Here is a 19,552-nt window from a genome sequence, read left to right as displayed (position 1 = left end):
TGAAAGTTCTAAAACAAAGCAGGTTCTTACATATATTTGGTTCCCAGAGACTTCAACCCTCTTGGTTGAAGGACTCATCTTAGTTTGCAAGACCTCTGGCCCATCGTGTCTGTCCAGTGATGAATGTTAAGATGGCTTCTTCTCTCTCCTTATATCTTCCCAAATTTACTGTTTTGTCCCCAGGCTCAGGACAACCTCATGCTTTTCTTCCCTTCCTGTGGCCTTTTCACCCCTCTGCTGATTCATATGTAAATGGCGCTTCCATTGTTTTTGGTCACCCCTTGCTTCATTTCCTTGGTAGATAACGGCCTTTCCTCTTGTCTTGGAGAAAACCTGTTTTTCCCTTTGTTTGGTCACAGACTTTAAAGCAGAAGATCGGTGAATATCCATGTTTCCTCTAGTGTTAAAACATATGTTTTACAAGAATATTATCACCAGTGTCTCATTACCTTTCATAAAAGACCTTACTAGATATACTTTTATAATATAGTATACAATCAGTTGATTCAATTACTTATAATTTGAGTATCAGACTCCCTGTCTTTATAGTCCAGTAAACCATTCATGTTTATTCTCAGATAAAATTCCTTTTCTCAACCTGGGAAGAGATACCATGCAGGTTGGTGAAGACTTCATGCTGGTTCCTTCCCTGCTGGTGATAACCGAGTCGTTATTTCTTCCCCAGTTAGCTTGATGGCTTTCTTTACCTTTTATGTAAATGCTCCTTTATTGTCTCTGCCTGACAACTTGGCTGGTTAGGCATTCCATTGTCTTGGGCAGACGGGGCTTATGCATTACATGCCAACACATTTTAAGAACATAATTCTATCAAATATCCATAACTCTTTGTACCCATCTTGTACATACATCATGCAAGAATATTAAAGATCAGTGAGTTATTAGTTTTCAAGTGATATATTACATGCCATCTTTTGGGCATATATCATGACAGTGTGTTAGGTATAGTAAGTAAGTGAGGCCTGACAAGAACTGCTGACAAATAGCAATGAACCACCAACGGGCCTTTGTCACAATCATATTTTCGTGCTAATCTCTATCAAACAGTTACTAAAATACTTCCTTGAAGCATCATATGATTTCCTGGTTTTGGTCTAGCCTCCTTTCCAGTATCATAAAAAACAATTACTTTACCATTTTGTTTTTACTAAATGCAATCTTTGATGATGATGAATTTGAGAACCTTGTTATCCCCCTTTATGAGGCATAGTTGTCCTCCGTAAGCCCAATAAACTATGCTACAACAAGAAAGTAAATAATGTTGATGAATTGAGCATCTGTGAAGGTTTTTTTTCAGATTTACAAATATGTACATTGAAGTTAATCAGTGACTGGCTTAGTCATCATGAACCTTAATCTCTTAGTATAAAACATAAATCAGAAACCTGACATTCTATTTTCTCCTTTTGAACTTAGCCTCAAAGCACTGTAAGTTTATTAAGAGGACGGTTGTATTAGAAGTATGGAAGCCATTTCCAAATAATGCATGTTTGTGCTGTCTTTTTCAGGTTTCCCAAAAAATGTCTTCCTGTAATACCCTGCTAGCTGCATTTGCTGTTCTTTTACTGAGCTGCACACCCAGTTCAGCGTTAGAGAAGAACAAAGACATTTGGAAGAAACATCTTCAGGCTGTTGACAACCTGCACATGATAAAGGATATTGATGCAATTCACAACTTGGATGATGTTATCTACAGGAGAAGTAAGAACAGCTTTTGTCTTTCCAGCCATTTAATATATTTTAAGGCCAGAATGGAACATTATGAGCATCTTGTCTGACCTCCTGCAGTAACACAGGCCATAGAATTTCACCCAGTAATTCCTACTGTGGCAGGAATTGTTCTTCCCTGTGATGGAAGTGAACAGTATTGATCTCAATAGCAATCAAATACTACTGAACTAGTGTATATCTTTGAGAAAGACAATTGATCTTGATTTAAAATCTCCATGTGATGATAAATTTACCACTTCCTTTGGTAAGATGTGTCGATAGTTAATTACCCTTGGGGTTGAAAAACTGTCTCTTATTTCCAATTTGAGTTCTTCAATCAATGGATCTTGTTATAATTCAGAATTTCTAGGGGAGCAAGAGGTAAATGAATAGAACTTTCCACATTTGCTTGACAGAATATAAAATAAAAAACCTCTGGGACCACTGGCTTTTATTTTCCTGTGGCAACTTCCAATCATTGCAGGCATATAATGAATGCCTAAACATTAAGAATTTATATTTGCTGCCTCAGATGAACATAATTCTCAACTATTATTAATGAGGAACTATAAAACATACTTCATGTTTTATGCCCAAATTACATGGAGCTTCCAAAACCCATTAATACATCTGTCTATTGGTATCTATAGAGAATTATACAACATACTTTTATAATACAGACAACGAGAGGGGATGGAACACATTTAATTTAAGAAGAGCTCTTACAAGGAAAATCTGTCTACAGAATTACTCTTCCCCTGCTCTGTTTTAAAAAATATTTGTACATGCCCCTACTCTAGCTAGGAAATAAAGAAGGGTTTTAAAAAACGGCATCATTATTTACAGTGCGGCTTGATCTTTATTTTCTATCTCCTTTAAGAAATAGAACCAGGATTTCAATTTACAGTAATTCATTTCTTGTTTAAAAATGAAAACAGCTTCAGAGTAGCATAATGTATAGGGCTTTATCATATACTCATATCCATTAACTCTCTCTATATATATTCACAGTGAAGTAATTTACTAGTTTTCACCTTTGGAAATATGGGTTTGAGTCTGAGATCACCAATTAAAGTCCTGGTGCTTATCTGATGTAATCGGGTTTAGCTCCACTGAGTTTAGTGGCAATCCAGTTTTTCAAATTTCCATCTGTCCAATTGCCTGAGATGGGAGGGGTGAATTATTTAATTTATTTTGATAGGCAAATTTGAGGGCATCAGCAGCGAGTGGGAGGGTCAATCATTGTTTAGGAGAGCCTGCAGAGAGGCTCATCAGGTTCTACGGTCCTATTCTGATTGCCATCATACTGGTATAAATTATGAGTAATCCCACTGAAGTGTATGGAGATGCACTGGTGTAAAAATGGAGGAAGTGAGGTAGACTCCAACCAGTTAGCTGAAGGAGAAAAGACGACAAAACGTGTGTGGCAGAACAAGGAGGGGAACCTTTGTCTGGGGAGCAGGTTGTGGAGGAGAGCTGGCCAAGGAGTCTTTGTGTTGGGGGGAATAATACATAATTGGTCTGGGCTGGTGGGCTCATTGGTCTGGGATGGTAAATGTTATGACAGTTTTGAAAGGTAAGCCTAATCCCTAGTGGGAATTTGTCCTCATAACAAAGACACAACCCAGGTTGGTATAGTTAACTAACTGTGCAATGAGTTCAAAGACTAGAATAGGAAGCCATGAAACAGATATCCCAGAAATTATATGCAAGTTCTTAAAACCTATTGCTATTCTGGTACAGTGTGCAGTTGTGTAAGTATTGGAACTTAAATGTTTCCAATGAATAATAATAAAGGGATGAGTGATTATTCCATTTGGTTCTGCATAACTTTTTCTTCTTGATATTTAAATCCTCACTGCTGCAACAGTCTCTTAAAAGAATATTTTGCCAACAGCCAATATAAAATTTCCTTGAAGAAGAAGCCTGTGATGTGCTCATCCTAAAGCTTTGTGAAAAGTGAGACAAAAATAGCAATAGAGAAAAATGGGCTTTTGCTTCTTTTCAGCAAATAGGAAACTAATGTAGAACTCTCCTCCCCATCTAAAATACCCAAAATGCAAAAGTATAAGTAGCTCATAAACAATTTGATGGAACTAGCAGTGTAACCAGCCTGGAAGTATTTATCCCAGAATGTATTGGGATAAATTCTGTTCCCATTTACTTTATATGCTGGAGAGATTGTGCCAGCTGAAATCCCACCTGTAGCTCTCCCTTGGGTGGCCTGGCTTTATACCAGCCTCTAACACAGGTTTCTGCCTTACTAGCACAACGTGAGTATTTATACTGTCCCACAGCATCCAAGTGCCTTTTGCATTCAAAATGCCCTTGGTATCAATTAACTCTTTTTGCACAATATTCATTAATCTGGCAGGTGAAGTAATATGTCCTTAGTGAGCATAACACCAGTGGGAAAACCCTGAAATCTTCAGCCACTCGAAACTGTCAGCTATTCCCATTGCCTTTGGGCTTCATTATGGTGGCAGCATCTTAATGGCCACGAGGGGCCAATTCCTCCAACCACACACCAGGCACCAAAAAATAGTAAGCAGCACTGGAGACAAGAACTGCAGCATAATAGTATCCTCAACAGACTTGGTTAAAATATACTTTTTTGTGGGAAATGCTGTAAGATTTTCATTTTCCCCTGCAAATTTCCCTAAATCATTTTTGGTTATCCATCCAAAAAATCTAAATCAAATTTCTCAGCTTTCAAAAATCTAAAACAAACATTTTATCAAAAACGGATTAGTTTAACATTGAAAAATTTTAACTTCAACCACTTCCTTTCCTTCCCACCAGAAAATTTTGACCAAAATAAATATTTTTCCAGTTGGTCAAAGAGACATTTTTTATTGCAAAATGATTTAAACCAAAACAACCTTCAACCAATTCCAATCTACTGAAAATAAGCCCTGATATATTATTGCCACCATTCATTAAAAAACAAACATTTAAAATCAAGATGACACCATCTGCTGAGCAAAGTTTAAGAACCTTGTTTGAATGAGATACAGTGGATAGCAAGATGAGTCAGCTGGCAATCAGAGTTGCACAGGCATAAGCAATGCAAAGGAACTAAAAATGAAGAAACAATAACATTCCCACTTGAAAATTATTCCGGCAGATGACAGAAATAAGAAGGAACCAGCAGGTCTGCACTTACTTTATTATGCTAAGTTATCAAAGTGTTTTAGATATTAACAAACTTTGCACTTAAAAAAAAAGATTTCATATGCTATGCAATGACAACTGCATGTATTTTACTTAATGGCTTGAGAGGTTGTATAGTTTCACTGTAGCTCCTCCAATTACCTCTCTATCCAGAGGTGTAGTGTGACAGCAATATTCTTCATTGTGAATCACAAAGAGAAGCACAATACTATATTACTTAGCACTTACTGTGGTTGGATCCAAAGCCCAGAGACACTGGGCAAATGCCCATTGACCCCTATGAGCTCTGGATCAGGCCCATAGCACTTTGCATTTTCTATGTACAGTACCAATATGAATCAATCATTCTAATTACAGCTGATATTTTCTATGGCATCTACAGACATAGGAGGCTGAGCATATGGCACAAGGAACACCATTTGCCTCATCTTTCACATATAATGGAAGTTTCCCAATATAACAAAGCCCTGGCTATATAAGAACAGGAGTGATCCTATGTCTGAACCTATCAAAAGTGACCAGAAATTTTAGGTGCCCAACTTCAGGCATAGTAAAGGGGCCTGATTTCTAGAAGGTGGATGCTCAACCCTTTTGGAAATTAGGCCCCTGTAAGGTGTCTCCAGAAGGGCAAACAAATCACTCGTCATTTTTTAACATTTAGGCCCATGTATGTTTACTTACATGCAGCATGTGTACACTGCACATGCTCTTGCTAACTTAATATCTTGGTATACTCACTATACGTATTTCTTCATCAGTTATTGAATTATGTTTGCCCCTAGAGGCCCCCAAACGAGATGGAGGCCCAGTTGAGCTAAGCACTATGCAAAACACACAGTGAGACAGTCCGTCTCTGCCTTAAAGAGCTTAAAGTCTGAGTGGACAAGCCAGACAAAGGGTGCGGGGAAGGCAGGATAAATTATTATTAGGGCTGGTCCAAAACTTTTGGTCAGAACTTACCTTTTCTTTCTTTCTTTTTTTTTTTTTTGACAGAAAACTGAGTTTCAATTAAATGAAATATTTCAGGAGAGCATCTGCTTTCACCGGCAAGTTCATTTGGGAGGGGAGGGGTGTCAAAATTTTGATTTGGAAATGTCGCCACGGTGCCTCGTGCTCCCATTGTCTTCTAAGGGCCAGGCTCCCTGGCTGGATTACATCCCACTGCTGTGAGTCAGGCAGAAAGTATTGTTTTTATTCACCCGAATTAATTTGATCCTTCTATGCCAGCCACACATGCTGTCTGTTACGATGTGCATCTCACAGCTGCTATTGCTACAGGCAGCGGGCAAACAGCAGCCGCTCAGTTCCCAGTACTGCCTTTTCCCAGCTCCAGTAACATGATGGACTGTGCAACTCATCAGACAGCTGCATTACTATTAAAGTTGTCATCCTTGTTAAGCAGATTCTGGAATTCCTCTTAATGGGGAAAGGGGTATTCCTATTAAGATGACTCTATTGTGACACAGGCTGTGACACTTTACTGCAAAAATATTACGGTTCCTTGCGGTAATGTCACATTATTCCTTTCTCACATGGCATCAGTATAGGAGATTTGTGCTCATGGCTGCCATCTCCAAAGCTCAGTTTCCTTTTCCGAGAAGCCAACAGGGGAACTTGATTAGCTTAGCTGCTGTAAGCAGAGCTGTGTAAATTATTTTCCCCCAGCAAAAAGTAAATTAATGGAGAGATGCATTTTTCCAGGCACCCAAACGATTTGCAAATTCAGGCCAAGTTTGGTGAACTGTTTTGGCAAAAAAAAATTGATTTAAAAAAAAAAAGTCACAATGGTTTGTTATGACCATTTCAAAACAAAACCTTTTGACTTTTCTTTTTGAAATGACATTTTGTTTAGAAAATTGGCTAAATTAATAAAAAAAAAGCAAAATCACCCAAAAATGACACAAAACAACTATAAGTTGTGACACTACGCACCATATTCTTCATAGAGACATTGTTATGATACGAATATGGCATAACTAAGATGTGTTCTATGCAAGATGGGTCATGTGATGTATCATTGGAAAAGTTATGATTTACTGAATGTGATTATTTGTAGGCAGGTATAATTTCTGTATCTGAAGTTAGGAATATTGACTATGTAACAATTATAAGTGGGTTTACACCTAGGGAATGCCCACCACACAGAACGCAATCAGCCTGGATGGGCCATTAGGGAGAACAACAGGACTTTGAAGATGCTAATCTCCCACCTTCCTGAGAAGATTCCTGGGATGCTGCTTTGACACTGCAGAGTCATGTGATCATGTCACCTGGTACTGGACTCCATCCTGGACTACTAATATTTTTCCACTAATAGAGGGTGGGGATCAAATTGGGAAACAAAGGATTCCCGCCATATGTAAATCCTATTTAAGGAAGGGAGTGAGTTAATCAGGGGTCATTCTTCACTGAATCCCCCCAAGATGACTGCTGAAACATCTAAGAAACAAAGACCAAAGGGAGTGGGGGGAGAAGAGCTGAGTCCAGGCTGGAAAAGGTGGCTGGCCTGTGAAAGAAATGCCTAAAACAACAACATTTAGGGTGAGAAATTACAACTGGTAACCAGTTTCTTTAATGTATTAAGCTTAGTTTGCGTGTTTGTTTTATTTGTTCAGTAACCTGCTTTGATCTGTTTGCTATCCCTTATAATCACTTAAAATCTATCTTTAGATGTTAATAAACTTGTTTTTTTCCCTCCAAGATCCAAGCCTCTCCAAAGCTCAGGGGAATTTAAATTAGCAGTTTTTGTTTGTTTTATATGGACAGCTCAATAACAAGAATGGTGCTCAGATGCCATGGGGATGGGTGTCAGTGTAAGAACTGAGGTAGAGATATATAGATAGAGGAGTGCAAATGCTACTACTTCTGTAAGAAGCTGTGTCAAGGTTCCTTCCCCACTCTGAACTCTAGGGTACAGATGCGGGGACCCGCATGAAAGAACCCCTAAACTTATTTCTACCAGCTTAGGTTAAAACTTCCCCAAGGCACAAAGTCTTTGCCCTTGGATTAGGTAAAACGCTGCCACCACCAAGTGTTTTAGACAAAGAACAGGGAAAGGACCACTTGGAGTTCCTATTTTCCCCCAAATATCCCCCCAAGCTCTTACGCCCCCTTTCCTGGGGAGGCTTGAGAATAAACAAGATGAGCACAAACCCCCTGGATTTTTAAGACCCAAAAAACCCAATCAGATTCTTAAAAATCAGAACTTTATTAGAAGAACAAAAAAAGATAAGAGAACAACTCTGTAAAATCAGAATGGAAGATAATCTTACAGGCAGTCAGATACAAAACATAGAGAATCCCTCTAGGCAAAACCTTAAGTTACAAAAAGATACAAAAACAGGAATACACATTTCCTCCAGCACAGCGAATTTACAAGCCAAAGAACAAAGAAAACCTAATGCATTTTCTAGCTAGATTACTTACTAACTCTACAGGAATTGGAGAGCTTGCTTCTTTGATCTGTTCCTGGCAAAGGTATCACACAGACAGACAAAAACCTCTCTCCCCCTCCCCCCCTCCAGATTTGAAAGTATTGTCCCTTCATTGGTCATTTTGGGTCAGGTGTGTGAATAAGTGGGACTGTTCTTAATGTTTCCTCTGAATACTGTAGGGGTGCCTCAGTTTCCCCTATGCATTTCTTAAGTCTCTAGGTGGTAGGATAAGGGGGTGTAATTGTTGGAGAGCAAAGGGCCAGTGTACATAAATGGCCGACACTCTGTCTCCTGGCAACTGATGGCCTGGGCCATTCCCCCCTGCAAGTTGATAGCTAAAGGGTTGGAGAACAAAGCAATCAGGTGACCTCCTGGCCCCGGAAAGGGTAAAAGCCCAGAGAAGGAGGAGCCGGAGGATAAGTCAGTTTGGGGCTGGCTGGGAACGTGGAGCGAAGTGCAGACGTGGTTGTCTGGCTCACTGCCCCGCAAAATGGACCCGGCTGAGGGTTCCTGTTCTCTGTACCTACAAGCTCTGTTTTAGACTGTGTTCCTGTCATCTAATAAACCTCTGTTTTACTGGCTGGCTAAGAGTCACATCTGACTGCGAAGTTGGGGTGCAGGACCCTCTGGCTTCCCCAGGATCCCGCCTGGGTGGACTCACTGTGGGATGCGCACGGGGGGCAAAAGATGCTAAATGCTCCGAGGTCAAACCCAGGAAGGTGGAAGCCATGTGAGCTTTCTGCTCTAAAAACAGGCTGCTCACAAAAAGAAAACTTCACCAAAGTCCTGAGTGGCTTCACAAGAAGCAGTTCCAAAGCATTGCCCGGGGACTCCATAACAAGGCGCCAGCGAGGTTACCATAGCTTCTTAACCTTTTACAGTAGAAAGAATTTTGCCTCTGGCCAGGAGGGACTTTATAGCACTGTGGTTACCCTTCCCTTTATTTTTATGACACGCCCCCCAAATCACAGATAGGGTGAAACACTGGCTGTGATTTCTTCCTGGAGCTCTAGGAGAAAACAGAGTTAATAAGACACATGCACCTCTAAATATACTACTAACTGTATAAAGACTAACAATTTTCTCCACATCTCAAGGACGATTTAATCAGTTGATTCTGGGAAATTTTCACGGGAGAGTGCATCAGCCACTTTGTTAGAAGCTCCTGAAATGTGTTGTATGTCGAAACCAAAATCTTGAAGACCTAAACTCCACTAAAGAAATTTTTTGTTATTTCCCGTGGCAGTATGAAGCCACTGTTGCGCAGCATAGTCAGTTTGCAGGTGGAAAACGCCGTCCCCAAACGTATGGGCGTAGCTTTTCCAGAGCGTAGACAATGGCGTAACATTCCTTTTCACTGATTGACCAGTGGCTTTCCCTCTCAGACAGCTTCTTGCTGAGAAACACGACAGGATGGAATTCTTGATTCGGGCCTTCCTGCATTAAGACTGCTCCCACACCACACTCGGACGCATTTGTGGTTACTGGGAACGGTTTGTCAAAGTCTGGGGCCCTTAGCACAGGGTCAGACATGAGTGTCGCTTTAAGCTGCTTAAAGATCTTCTGACATTCTTCGGTCCACTGAACAGCATTTGGTGGTTTCTTTTTTGTTAGGTCTGTCAATGGGGCGGCGATTTGGCTGTACTGTGGTACAAATAGCCTGTAATATCCGGCCAAGCCTAAAAAGGATTGGACCCGTTTCTTTTACTTTGGGACAGGCCACTTTCGGATAGCATCCACTTTGGCCTGTAGAGGGTTGATAGTTCCTTGACCCACCTGGTGTCCAAGGTAAGTCACTCTGTTTAGGCCTATTTGACACTTCTTAGCCTTAACAGTTAGTCCTGCCTCCCTTATGCGCTCAAAGACTTTTTGTAGATGTTCTAGGTGTTCTGCCCAGGAATCCAAAAATATGGCCACATCGTCAAGGTAGGCGACTGCATATTCTCCGAATCCCGCTAGGAGACCATCTACAAGTTTTTAAGAAGGTAGCGGGTGCATTCTGCAGCCCGAAAGGGAGTACATTAAATTCATACAGCCCGAGATGTGTGGTGAAGGCTGACCTTTCCTTGGCGGATTCATCTAGTGGTACCTGCCAGTACCCCTTGGTTAAGTCCAAGGTAGAGATGAACTGGACCCTTCCCTGTTTCTCCAATAGTTCATCTGTGCATGGCATTGGATAGCTGTCTGGGCGAGTTACAGCATTTATCTTATGGTAGTCCACGCAAAAACGTATCTTCCCGTCTGGTTTGGGAACTAGAACCACTGGAGAAGTCCATGCACTGCCAGAGGGGCAGATTACACCCATCTGTAACATATCCTGGATCTCCCGTTTTATAGCAATTTTAGCTTGAGGAGACACCCAGTAAGGTTGGACTTTAATTGGGTGACCTGTGTCAATGGAGCAGTATGCCCGTTCAGTCAGTCCCGGGGTGGCTGAGAATGTCGGTACGTAGCTAGTGCACAGCTCCTTGATCTGCTGTCGCTGCATACGCCCAAGGGTCATGGAGAGGTACCCCTCTCCCACACCACCATCACTTTTCCCTTCATAGTAGATACCTTCAGGCCACTAAGCGTTGTCATCTCCCTGGGCTATAAACTGACAAATCTTTAATTCTCTGGAATAAAAGGGTTTGAGAGAATTAATATGGTACACCTTAGGCTTTTGGTTTGAGGTGGGGAATGTTATGAGATAATTAGCAGCCCCCAGGCGCTCCTGGACCGTGAATGGCCCTTCCCACGACGCTTCCATTTTATGGGCCTGGAGTGCCTTTAAGACCATGACCTGGTCTCCTACTTTGAAGGAACGCTCTCTGGCATGTTTATCATGCCAGGCTTTTTGCTCTTTTTGAGCATCTTTTAGATTTTCTTTAGCAAGGGCTAAAGAGGTTCGGAGGGTGTTTTGTAGGTTGGTTACAAAGTCCAGAATGTTAGTTCCTGGAGAAGCTGTAAACCCCTCCCATTGCTGCTTCATCAACTATAATGACCCCTTAACCTCGCGGCCATATACAAGTTCAAACAGTGAAAATCCTAAACTGGGATGTGGTACAGCTCTGTAGGCAAAGAGCAGCTGCTGCAACACTAGGTCCCAATCATTGGAGTGCTCATTTACAAATTTACGTATCATGGCCCCCAAAGTTCCATTAAACTTCTCCACCAGGCCATTTGTTTGATGGTGGTAAGGGGTGGCAACCAAGTGATTCACCCCATGAGCTTCCCAAAGGCTTTCCATAGTTCCTGCCAAGAAATTAGTTCCTGCCTCTGTAAGGATGTCGGAGGGCCAACCTACCCTGGCAAAGATGTCCGTTAGTGCCTGGCGCACACTTTTAGCCCTGGTGTTGCTTAGAGCTACTGCTTCCAGCCATCGGGTGGCAAAATCCATGGAAGTCAGTATGTACTGCTTTCCTCTAGGTGTCTTTTTCGGAAAAGGACCCAGAATAACTACAGCTACTCACTGAAATGGAACCTCAATAATGGGGAGTGGCTGGAGAGGGGCTTTAACCTGGTCTTGGGGTTTTCCCACTCTTTGGCACACCTCACAAGACGGGACATAGGTAGAAATATCCTTGCCCATTCCCTCCCAATGGAATGACTTTCCCAAATGGTCTTTGGTTCTGTTCACCCCAGCATGGCCACTAGGATGATCATGGGCTAAGCTTAAGAGCTTTACCTGGTAATCAGTTGGAACCATCAACTGTCTCTGAGGATGCCAGTCTTCCTGGTGTCCACCAGAAAATTTCCTTGTACAAAGGTCCTCTTTCTACAACAAAGCTGGATCGATTAGAAGAGCTGAGAGGCGGTGGGTTGCTCCGTGCCGCCGTCCAAGCTCTCTGGAGGCCTTCATCTGCTTCCTGTTCGGTCTGGAACTGTTTTCTTCATGCTGGAGACATCAGTTCCTCATTGGATTGTGGACCTGGGCTTGGTCCCTCTGGAAGCGATGCAGGTGATGGGGCTGTTTCCGTTGACTGTGAACCGCTCTCCGCTGGTGCACTATGAAGGGGTTCAGACTCCGGCTGAGCCTCTTGTGTAGGTTTATCTGCTGCTGCCGGTGCAGGTTTGGTGGGGCCCTCTGGTGTTGGGGTTGCAAGCACTGGATTCAGTGCTGGCAATGGTTCTGGTGCTGGTTGTTCTACCGGTTCCGGGACTGGTTCTGTCTGGGTCTCTGTGACTGGATCCACTACTGCTGTTGCAGACGTTGGCATGGGGTCCGGTTCCATCACCTCTGACCGGGTCCTGGTAGAAGTCCCCAGAACAGAGCTAGGTGTGACAGCTTGCTTAGCCTGGCTGCGGGTGACCATTCTCACCCTTTTGGCTAGCTTCACATGATTGGCCAAGTCTTCCCCCAACAGCATGGGGATGGGATAATCATCATAGACTGCAAAAGTCCACATTCCTGACCAGCCCTTGTACTGGACAGGCAACTTGGCTGTAGGCAAGTCAAAGGAGTTTGACTTGAAGGGTTGAATCGTCACTTGGACCTCTGGGTCGATTAAATTGGGGTCCACTAAGGAAGCGTGGACAGCCAACACTTGTGCTCTGGTGTCCCACCATGCTGTAACCTTCTTCCCACCCACATTCACAGTTTCCCTCCACTTTGAGGGTATCTAAGAGGCATCTGGGCCTGAGGACCTCTGGTGTGATTCCGGTGCAATGAACTGAAATCCTGTTGGGGTTCTTGGGGCAGTTGGCCTTTACATGCTCTGGCCTGTTACATTTAAAACATCACCCAGCTGACTGGTCACTGGGGCGAGGTGGGTTGCTGGAGAACCGTGTGGTGGGACGATAAGGTGTCTAGAGTGTTCCTTGGTGTACAGTTGAGGCCTTGGGCTGCCCCTGGTAGTAGGGGTGGTCTGAGGGTGTCCCTTCTGGTATCCACTCAAACTGCGACCAGGGTTGTTCCTCTCTCCTCCCTCCACCCATTTTGTTCCGGTTTGCCCCACCTCTGTGGCAGTCTGGGACTGCTTGCATTGATCAGCATAAAAAGCAAGATTTCCTGCTGAGTCCATTTTCTTATCCCATAAACGCTGTGTTATATCATCCTTGGACATATTCAGGAATTGCTCCTGTATCATCAAATCCCGTATTCCTCCAAAGCTAGTTTCATCCTGCCCTTTGATCCATTTATCAAAATGATCTGTCATCTGGTTTACATAAGCCACATTACTTAGTCCAGGCCCTCTCTTAAGGGTTCAAAATTTTACTCTGTAAGTTTCAGGTGTAACTTGAAATTGTTTTAAAACCATATCCTTGAATTTATTATAGTCAGAAGCCTCATCAATAGGCATCTTATTGAATATATCCAGAGCTCTTCCAATCAATTTTGCGACCAATGTGGTCATCTTGTGAGCATCAGGAATTTTATGGAGTGTGCACAGTCTCTCAAAGGTGAGAAAATATTCAGCAATATCACTGGATTCATCATACTGTGGACATAGTCGCTCCCATTTGTGGATTGTTGGGGAACGATTTTAGGGTTATTCAGTATATTCTGCTGAGCCCTTGACTTCTCTATCTCCAGTGCATGCTTCCTCTCTTTTTCCCTCTCCTCCATTTCTTTTTCCTTTGCCTCCATTTCTTTTTCTCTTGCCTCCATAGCTCTCCTGTGGGCAGCCTCCATTTCTTTTTCTTTTGCCTCCATAGCTCTCTGGTGGGCAGCCTCCTGGGCTTTCTCTGCCTCCTTATCGAGTCATTTTAATTCGACCAATTTCTGGTGTTCCTTTTCTTTCTCTTATGCTTCCAGTCTGGCTATCTCCAGTTTCTGCTGGCATTGCTTTTTGTCATCTTAGCCTCTCTGTTTTTAACCTAGCTATACCCGAGAGTTAAAACAAAAACAAAAAACAAAAACCTGGCTTGTAAAATTTGCTGTGCTGTAACCTGATACCTTTGTCTCTGATAGCTGTTCTCAGCCTACATAAAAATCCTTTTGTCATGGAGCTGCTCTGTAATCAGGCAGAGAGACAGAACCTGCAGCTGTAATCACCTTTTACAAAACCTGCCGTGCTTCTGGTTCAAAATGGTCCCACCACTCTGCCACCATATCAAAGTTCCTTCTGAACTCTAGGGTACAGATGTGGGGACCCGCATGAAAGAACCCCTAAGCTTATTTCTACCATCTTAGGTTAAAACTTCCCCAAGGCGCAAAGTCTTTGCCCTTGGATTAGGTAAAATGCTGCCACCACCAAGTGTTTTAAATAAAGAACAGGGAAAGGACCACTTGGAGTTCCTATTTTCCCCCAAATATCCCCCCAAGCTCTTACGCCCCCTTTCCTGGGGAGGCTTGAGAACAAACAAGATGAGCACAAACCCCTTGGATTTTTAAGACCCAAAAAACCCAATCAGATTCTTAAAAATCAGAACTTTATTAGAAGAACAAAAAAGATAAGAGAACAACTCTGTAAGATCAGAACGGAAGATAATCTTATAGGCAGTCAGATTCAAAACCTAGAGAATCCCTCTAGGCAAAACCTCAAGTTACAAAAAGATACAAAAATACACATTTCCTCCAGCACAGCAAATTTACAAGCCAAAGAACAAAGAAAACCTAATGCATTTTCTAGCTAGATTACTTACTAACTCTACAGGAATTGAAGAGTTTGCATCTTTGATCTGTTCCCGGCAAAGGTATCACACAGACAGACAAAAACCTTTTCCCCCCCTTCCAGATTTGGAAGTATCTTGTCCCCTCATTGGTCATTTTGGGTCAGGTGCCAGCGAGGTTACCTTAGCGTCTTAACCCTTTACAGGTGAAAGGATTTTGCCTCTGGCCAAGAGGGATTTTATAGCACTGTATACAGAAAGGGTTACCCTTCCCTTTATATTTATGATGAGCTGCTCCTTGGAAAGCCAGATCATGTACTTTTAAAAAAAGAATTACACTTACTGACATCTACATTCCAAAACAGGTTACCCGAACAGCTGATGAGAGAACAATGAAGCATTTACAGGCCCTTGAAGTTTCTAAAGAGACCTGCTGCATTGCAGTTACAGAGGAAGCAGCTGGAAAATTCATTACTACCACAGGGGCTTTATAATATGCTTTAATGTTACATAGGAGAACGGCCTGCAGGCGCTTAAGACAAGGCTGTGCTAAGCTATGGTAGCAGGCAAGGCACTTTCTTTAATTTTTTTAAATTGCCATTTTAGCTGACTTGCAGTTCTTCTGAAGGCGGGTCTCCATTCCCCTAGTGCACTCAGGATTTAGTATGGAGTAATTGTGTAATAGCAAACAAAACAAAACAAAAGTGGTTAAATTCATTCCCAGTGTAAATCTTGGTGAGTTTTGTGGATTCTGGTGGAGTTACACCAGGGAAGAATCTGACATAATGGGCTAAATTCTGAGTTATATTCCAGTTCTAGGGCTCCACACTTCACAGGCAATGTACTTCAGTCTTGACCTTTAATACTCCTGTTTATGTTAGCTTTAAGCTTATTCTGAGAAGAGACAAAGCAATTTAGCTTTGAGTTTTAGAATCAGCCAATCATCTACAACTTCTTTTATGCCTCAGCTTTCCCAAGGGACTGTGATGAACTTTTCCATTCACACCACAGTGAGAGTGGCCTTTACTACATCACACAGCCTGAAGGAAGCCGCATGCCTGTGGTCCAGTGATAGATGGATGGCGGTACTGGGTGGACAGTAATCCAGAGAAACAGCAACAACACTGAGCTCACATGGTCAGAAGCCTGGACAACCTACAAATATGGCTTTGGCGACCTAGAGGGAGATCGCTGGCTTGGCAATAAGTTTATCAACCTCATCACCAAGCAAAAATGGTACAAAGTCCAGATAAATTTACTTGATGCCCAGGGCAGGCAGAAACATGTAGAATACGACAGCTTCGTCATGAGAGATGAGGAAGATTTTTACCAGCTGAAGTTAGGGATGTACGAGGGTAATGCAGGAGAATCTCTTAGTTCATCCAGAACCAGGAACATGCATGAGAACATGAGATTTCCAGCTAAGGACACTGATAATGACAGGTCAAGTTTGGAAAACTGTGCAGATGTTAGTGGAGGGGGGTGGTGGTCTGACTCCTGTTATGATGTCCAGCTGAACCGCAGGGGTGCCCTTCACTGGCAGACCTCCTGCGACAGCAGAAAATCAAGCATGCTACTGAAGCCCATTCATATGTACTGCAGCAGGGTTTAGAACACACTCCCACCCTGGTACACTGTATTCTGATGAGCTGATGCAATGTTTAACAGAAAAATAAAAATGCAGACTCGTGTTTCCTTAAGTTGTGTGAGCTACAGGTTTCTCTGCTTTCCTTACGGAAAGGATGTCTGATTTTGATTCTCTTACTAATAAAAATGTCTTTATAGCATGTTAAACCTCTCTGATCGCATTCAACTGTCATCAGTAAGGAGCAAGCAACAGTGCAAATGGTACCAAACCCAATAAAATTATTTTTCATCTAGCACACATGCTGTGCAGTGTCTTTTACCCAAATCAAATATTTCTGTTAAGTCTTTTGATATTAAGTGAAAATTCCAGCAATTTGTCATCAAAATTCCACCCCCAAAATAAACACACACAAAATCTCCCTGCTATATAAGTTCCTGATGAAGTCTGGCTTGGACCAAAGCCTGCGGTGGCTACGGTTACAGACAATTTAGGAAAGCATGAACTCCATTGCTTGTTGTAGTCATTTGCACTAGAGTAGAGTGGGTGTAAAATGCTACCACGTCAGAATGGTGGCATTTAACACTGACTTTGTGCTGGGAAAAATGATTACATGTGGTCCAGGGCAATGGAGAATCAGGTCCACTCTTTCTCTTAGATTAAAAAGGTTCTCTGAGAGCTGCTGTTTTTAGGTAAGTTTGAATCTGTTTTGAAAGAGCAGCCTGCCTGTCAACAAATGCAGTTATCTTTGCTTTTACTCTCCCTTGAACGATATTTGTTTTTCTTTAATAATTATAAAATCAAGCCCTTATATATAGTGCTTTTCATCAGCAGATCTCAAAGCACTTTATGAAGGTCAATATCATCTTCACTCTAGAGAGGGTGAAACTGAGGCGCACACAGAGGTGAAATGACTTGCCCAAGGTCACTCAGCAGGCCAGTGGCAGAGACAGGAACAGAACCCAGGGCTCCAGATTCCCAATCCAGTGCTCTATCCACTAGGGTCACACTTTATAGACAGAAGCTTTAAAGAATACAATCTGTTTTCTAAATACCCTGTATTCCTCAAAACCTGTCCCCCCTTCCCTTAGCCTAATCTTTGCCCAAATGCCAGGTTCCCTGCCCAAGTTCTCCAGTTTCACCCAATACATACTTACAACTCTCCCCAGCCTTGCTTTTCCACCAAACATTTAAAGATTCACCCCACCCACTACATTGGCAGTAGCCTGGCTCACTCAACTCTTCCTACCAGCCTCCCTCCCATTACACTTCATATGCAAAGCAACATAATGAAAATTTCCATAAAGATTCCAACTTACTTAAAACAAAGAACAAAACACTAAAACCCCTGTTCATAGCACCTTGCTTCTCCCATGCAATTTAATGGGGAGAGCAAATTTTTTCCTGTCTTAATTTTTCAACAGGCAGCAAGATGGCAGCTCCCAAGTTCTGAGTGAGTTAAAAAAGGAAGAGTTAATGGGTCTCTTGACTTTTAGCCACAGCCCTGAATTGGGGATAACAAGACGCTGCCCCACACCAGCTGGACCACTCGGGGACACTGTGCCTTACAGCATAAGTGGCAAAAAAATGTAATTCACAAGCAGAATGAGAGCAACTTACACTGTATTGTCTAGGCTATTTTAAATGTCTCGTTGGATGTGATAGAGCTCCCACCATTCCTTTAGGCTGTGCCACATGAGGGGTGGAGAATATGTATAATATACACACACACATTCACCCCTCTTTAAATTAATGCCACAAAAATTCTGTGTGGGGTACTTCACCTTTTGCATTCTTTAGAAATTATTTCAAAACTATAGGTGAGTAAAGCACCAGCATTTCCAGATCAGTGTCTGAGAAGTAACACTCCCTGAGTGGGCTTTAGTGTTTAAGATGCATGTAGGACAGAGGACTTTTGAAACAGGTCTTTAATTTTTTAAGAGAGATGCATCCAGTGAATGAAAAATTAAACAGTACTTCCAAACTATATGCAAAAAAAAAAAAAAAAAGCAGAGCATGAATGACGTTGCAGGGGACGGGAGAGGAAGGCAGCACAGTGGCGTTCCAAGAGAATACATAATTTACAAGTTTAAAATCCAATCACTCCCTTCCTATGCCTAGGGCGCTCTTAAAATGTTAACGAGCAAGTCTCTTCTGGAAGTGTATGGAGCGTGCTTTAATCTAAACCAATACCTAGGGAAAAGATTACCGCTAGGGGCATAAATTTTCTCTCCTTGTTTGCCCAAAAGAGTGCGGAGTGTCCTGTTCCGGGACAGGATTCTGTCGTAGAATTCCACCCCACCTCTGGCGTAGTCTTTGGAAATGGTGGCTGCCTTTCTATCCGACCTGTAGTCTAGTGCGTGGCTCACGGCATCATAAGCAAGAAAGTAGCCAACAAGTCCGATTGCTGCAATGGTGATGTTATAAATGCCTCGAAACACCCTGGGGCCAGAATACAAGCCCAGAAGCTGCTTTATAGCCACCCCAGACAGACAGGTGCCAGCTAAGCAAGCAGGAGGCACAGCTGCATAAACTGCAGGGCTATTGCTTTGCAAGTACACAATCTCTCTGGCAATGGCAAACTTCTGAGCCTCTGGTGAAAACATCAGGGCTTCCTTCAAAGCTAGCCCTTGTTTACTCTCCCAGTCCACTTCTCTGCCATTTATCACAACGACACGGTTGACAATTCCTTGTCTGTCCTCCGCGGTGCTATTGAAATTGGCAGGGATGCCCACCAGAGAACCTGCAGGCAGCCATGGGATCCCAGCACTCACTGGGTGGAAGCCAAAAGCTGCAAAGGGTTGGTAACAATTCACGCACTTCACGCCAACATCTCCCAGAACATCGTGGAAGAGGCTGCGTAGCTTCTCTGAGAGCTCAGCCGGTTGCCCCTTAGTCCAGCACTGATACCACAGTTTGAACGTCTGCTCAGGAAAGACATGATAGGAAAGGTTAGCCCCAAACAGCCCAGCGCAGGACACTGCCAACAAGCGAGTCCTGTGCTTCTCTACCAACGCAGCTGCCTTCCACAGGAACGGACCTGCCATAGCCAACTTCCAACCTGTTCATAACAACACACAAACAGGGAATTAAAAGA

At 42.7% G+C, this 19,552-nt stretch overlaps 2 protein-coding genes across 3 annotated transcripts in view; one reads left to right on the top strand and one right to left on the bottom strand.

Moving 5' to 3' along the window:
* TMEM177 (transmembrane protein 177) overlaps positions 1-19,552 on the bottom strand; it is a 54,686-nt gene that overhangs the window by 28,646 nt on the left and 6,488 nt on the right. Inside the window, exon 2 of one of the 2 annotated variants that reach the window (XM_073305036.1) lies at positions 13,895-19,516. The exons of the other annotated variant lie outside the window; for it this stretch is intronic. Within the exon in view, the coding sequence (XP_073161137.1) occupies positions 18,573-19,502 (930 nt within the window). The 5' untranslated portion in view covers positions 19,503-19,516 and the 3' untranslated portion in view covers positions 13,895-18,572. Of the gene's footprint in view, positions 1-13,894; positions 19,517-19,552 lie in introns of those variants that run through there. 2 annotated transcript variants of the gene reach the window in all.
* On the top strand, positions 614-16,482 carry LOC140895907 (fibrinogen-like protein 1-like protein). The gene is given in 3 exon segments (XM_073306807.1): positions 614-619; positions 1,527-1,719; positions 15,839-16,482. Coding segments are annotated over 3 exon segments (843 nt in total).

Source organism: Lepidochelys kempii, chromosome 11 (genome assembly GCF_965140285.1).
Source record: "Lepidochelys kempii isolate rLepKem1 chromosome 11, rLepKem1.hap1, whole genome shotgun sequence".
NCBI lineage: Eukaryota > Metazoa > Chordata > Testudines > Cheloniidae > Lepidochelys > Lepidochelys kempii.
Note: the sequence above shows the minus strand (reverse complement) of the source record. Positions and strands in the feature narration are given on the sequence as shown.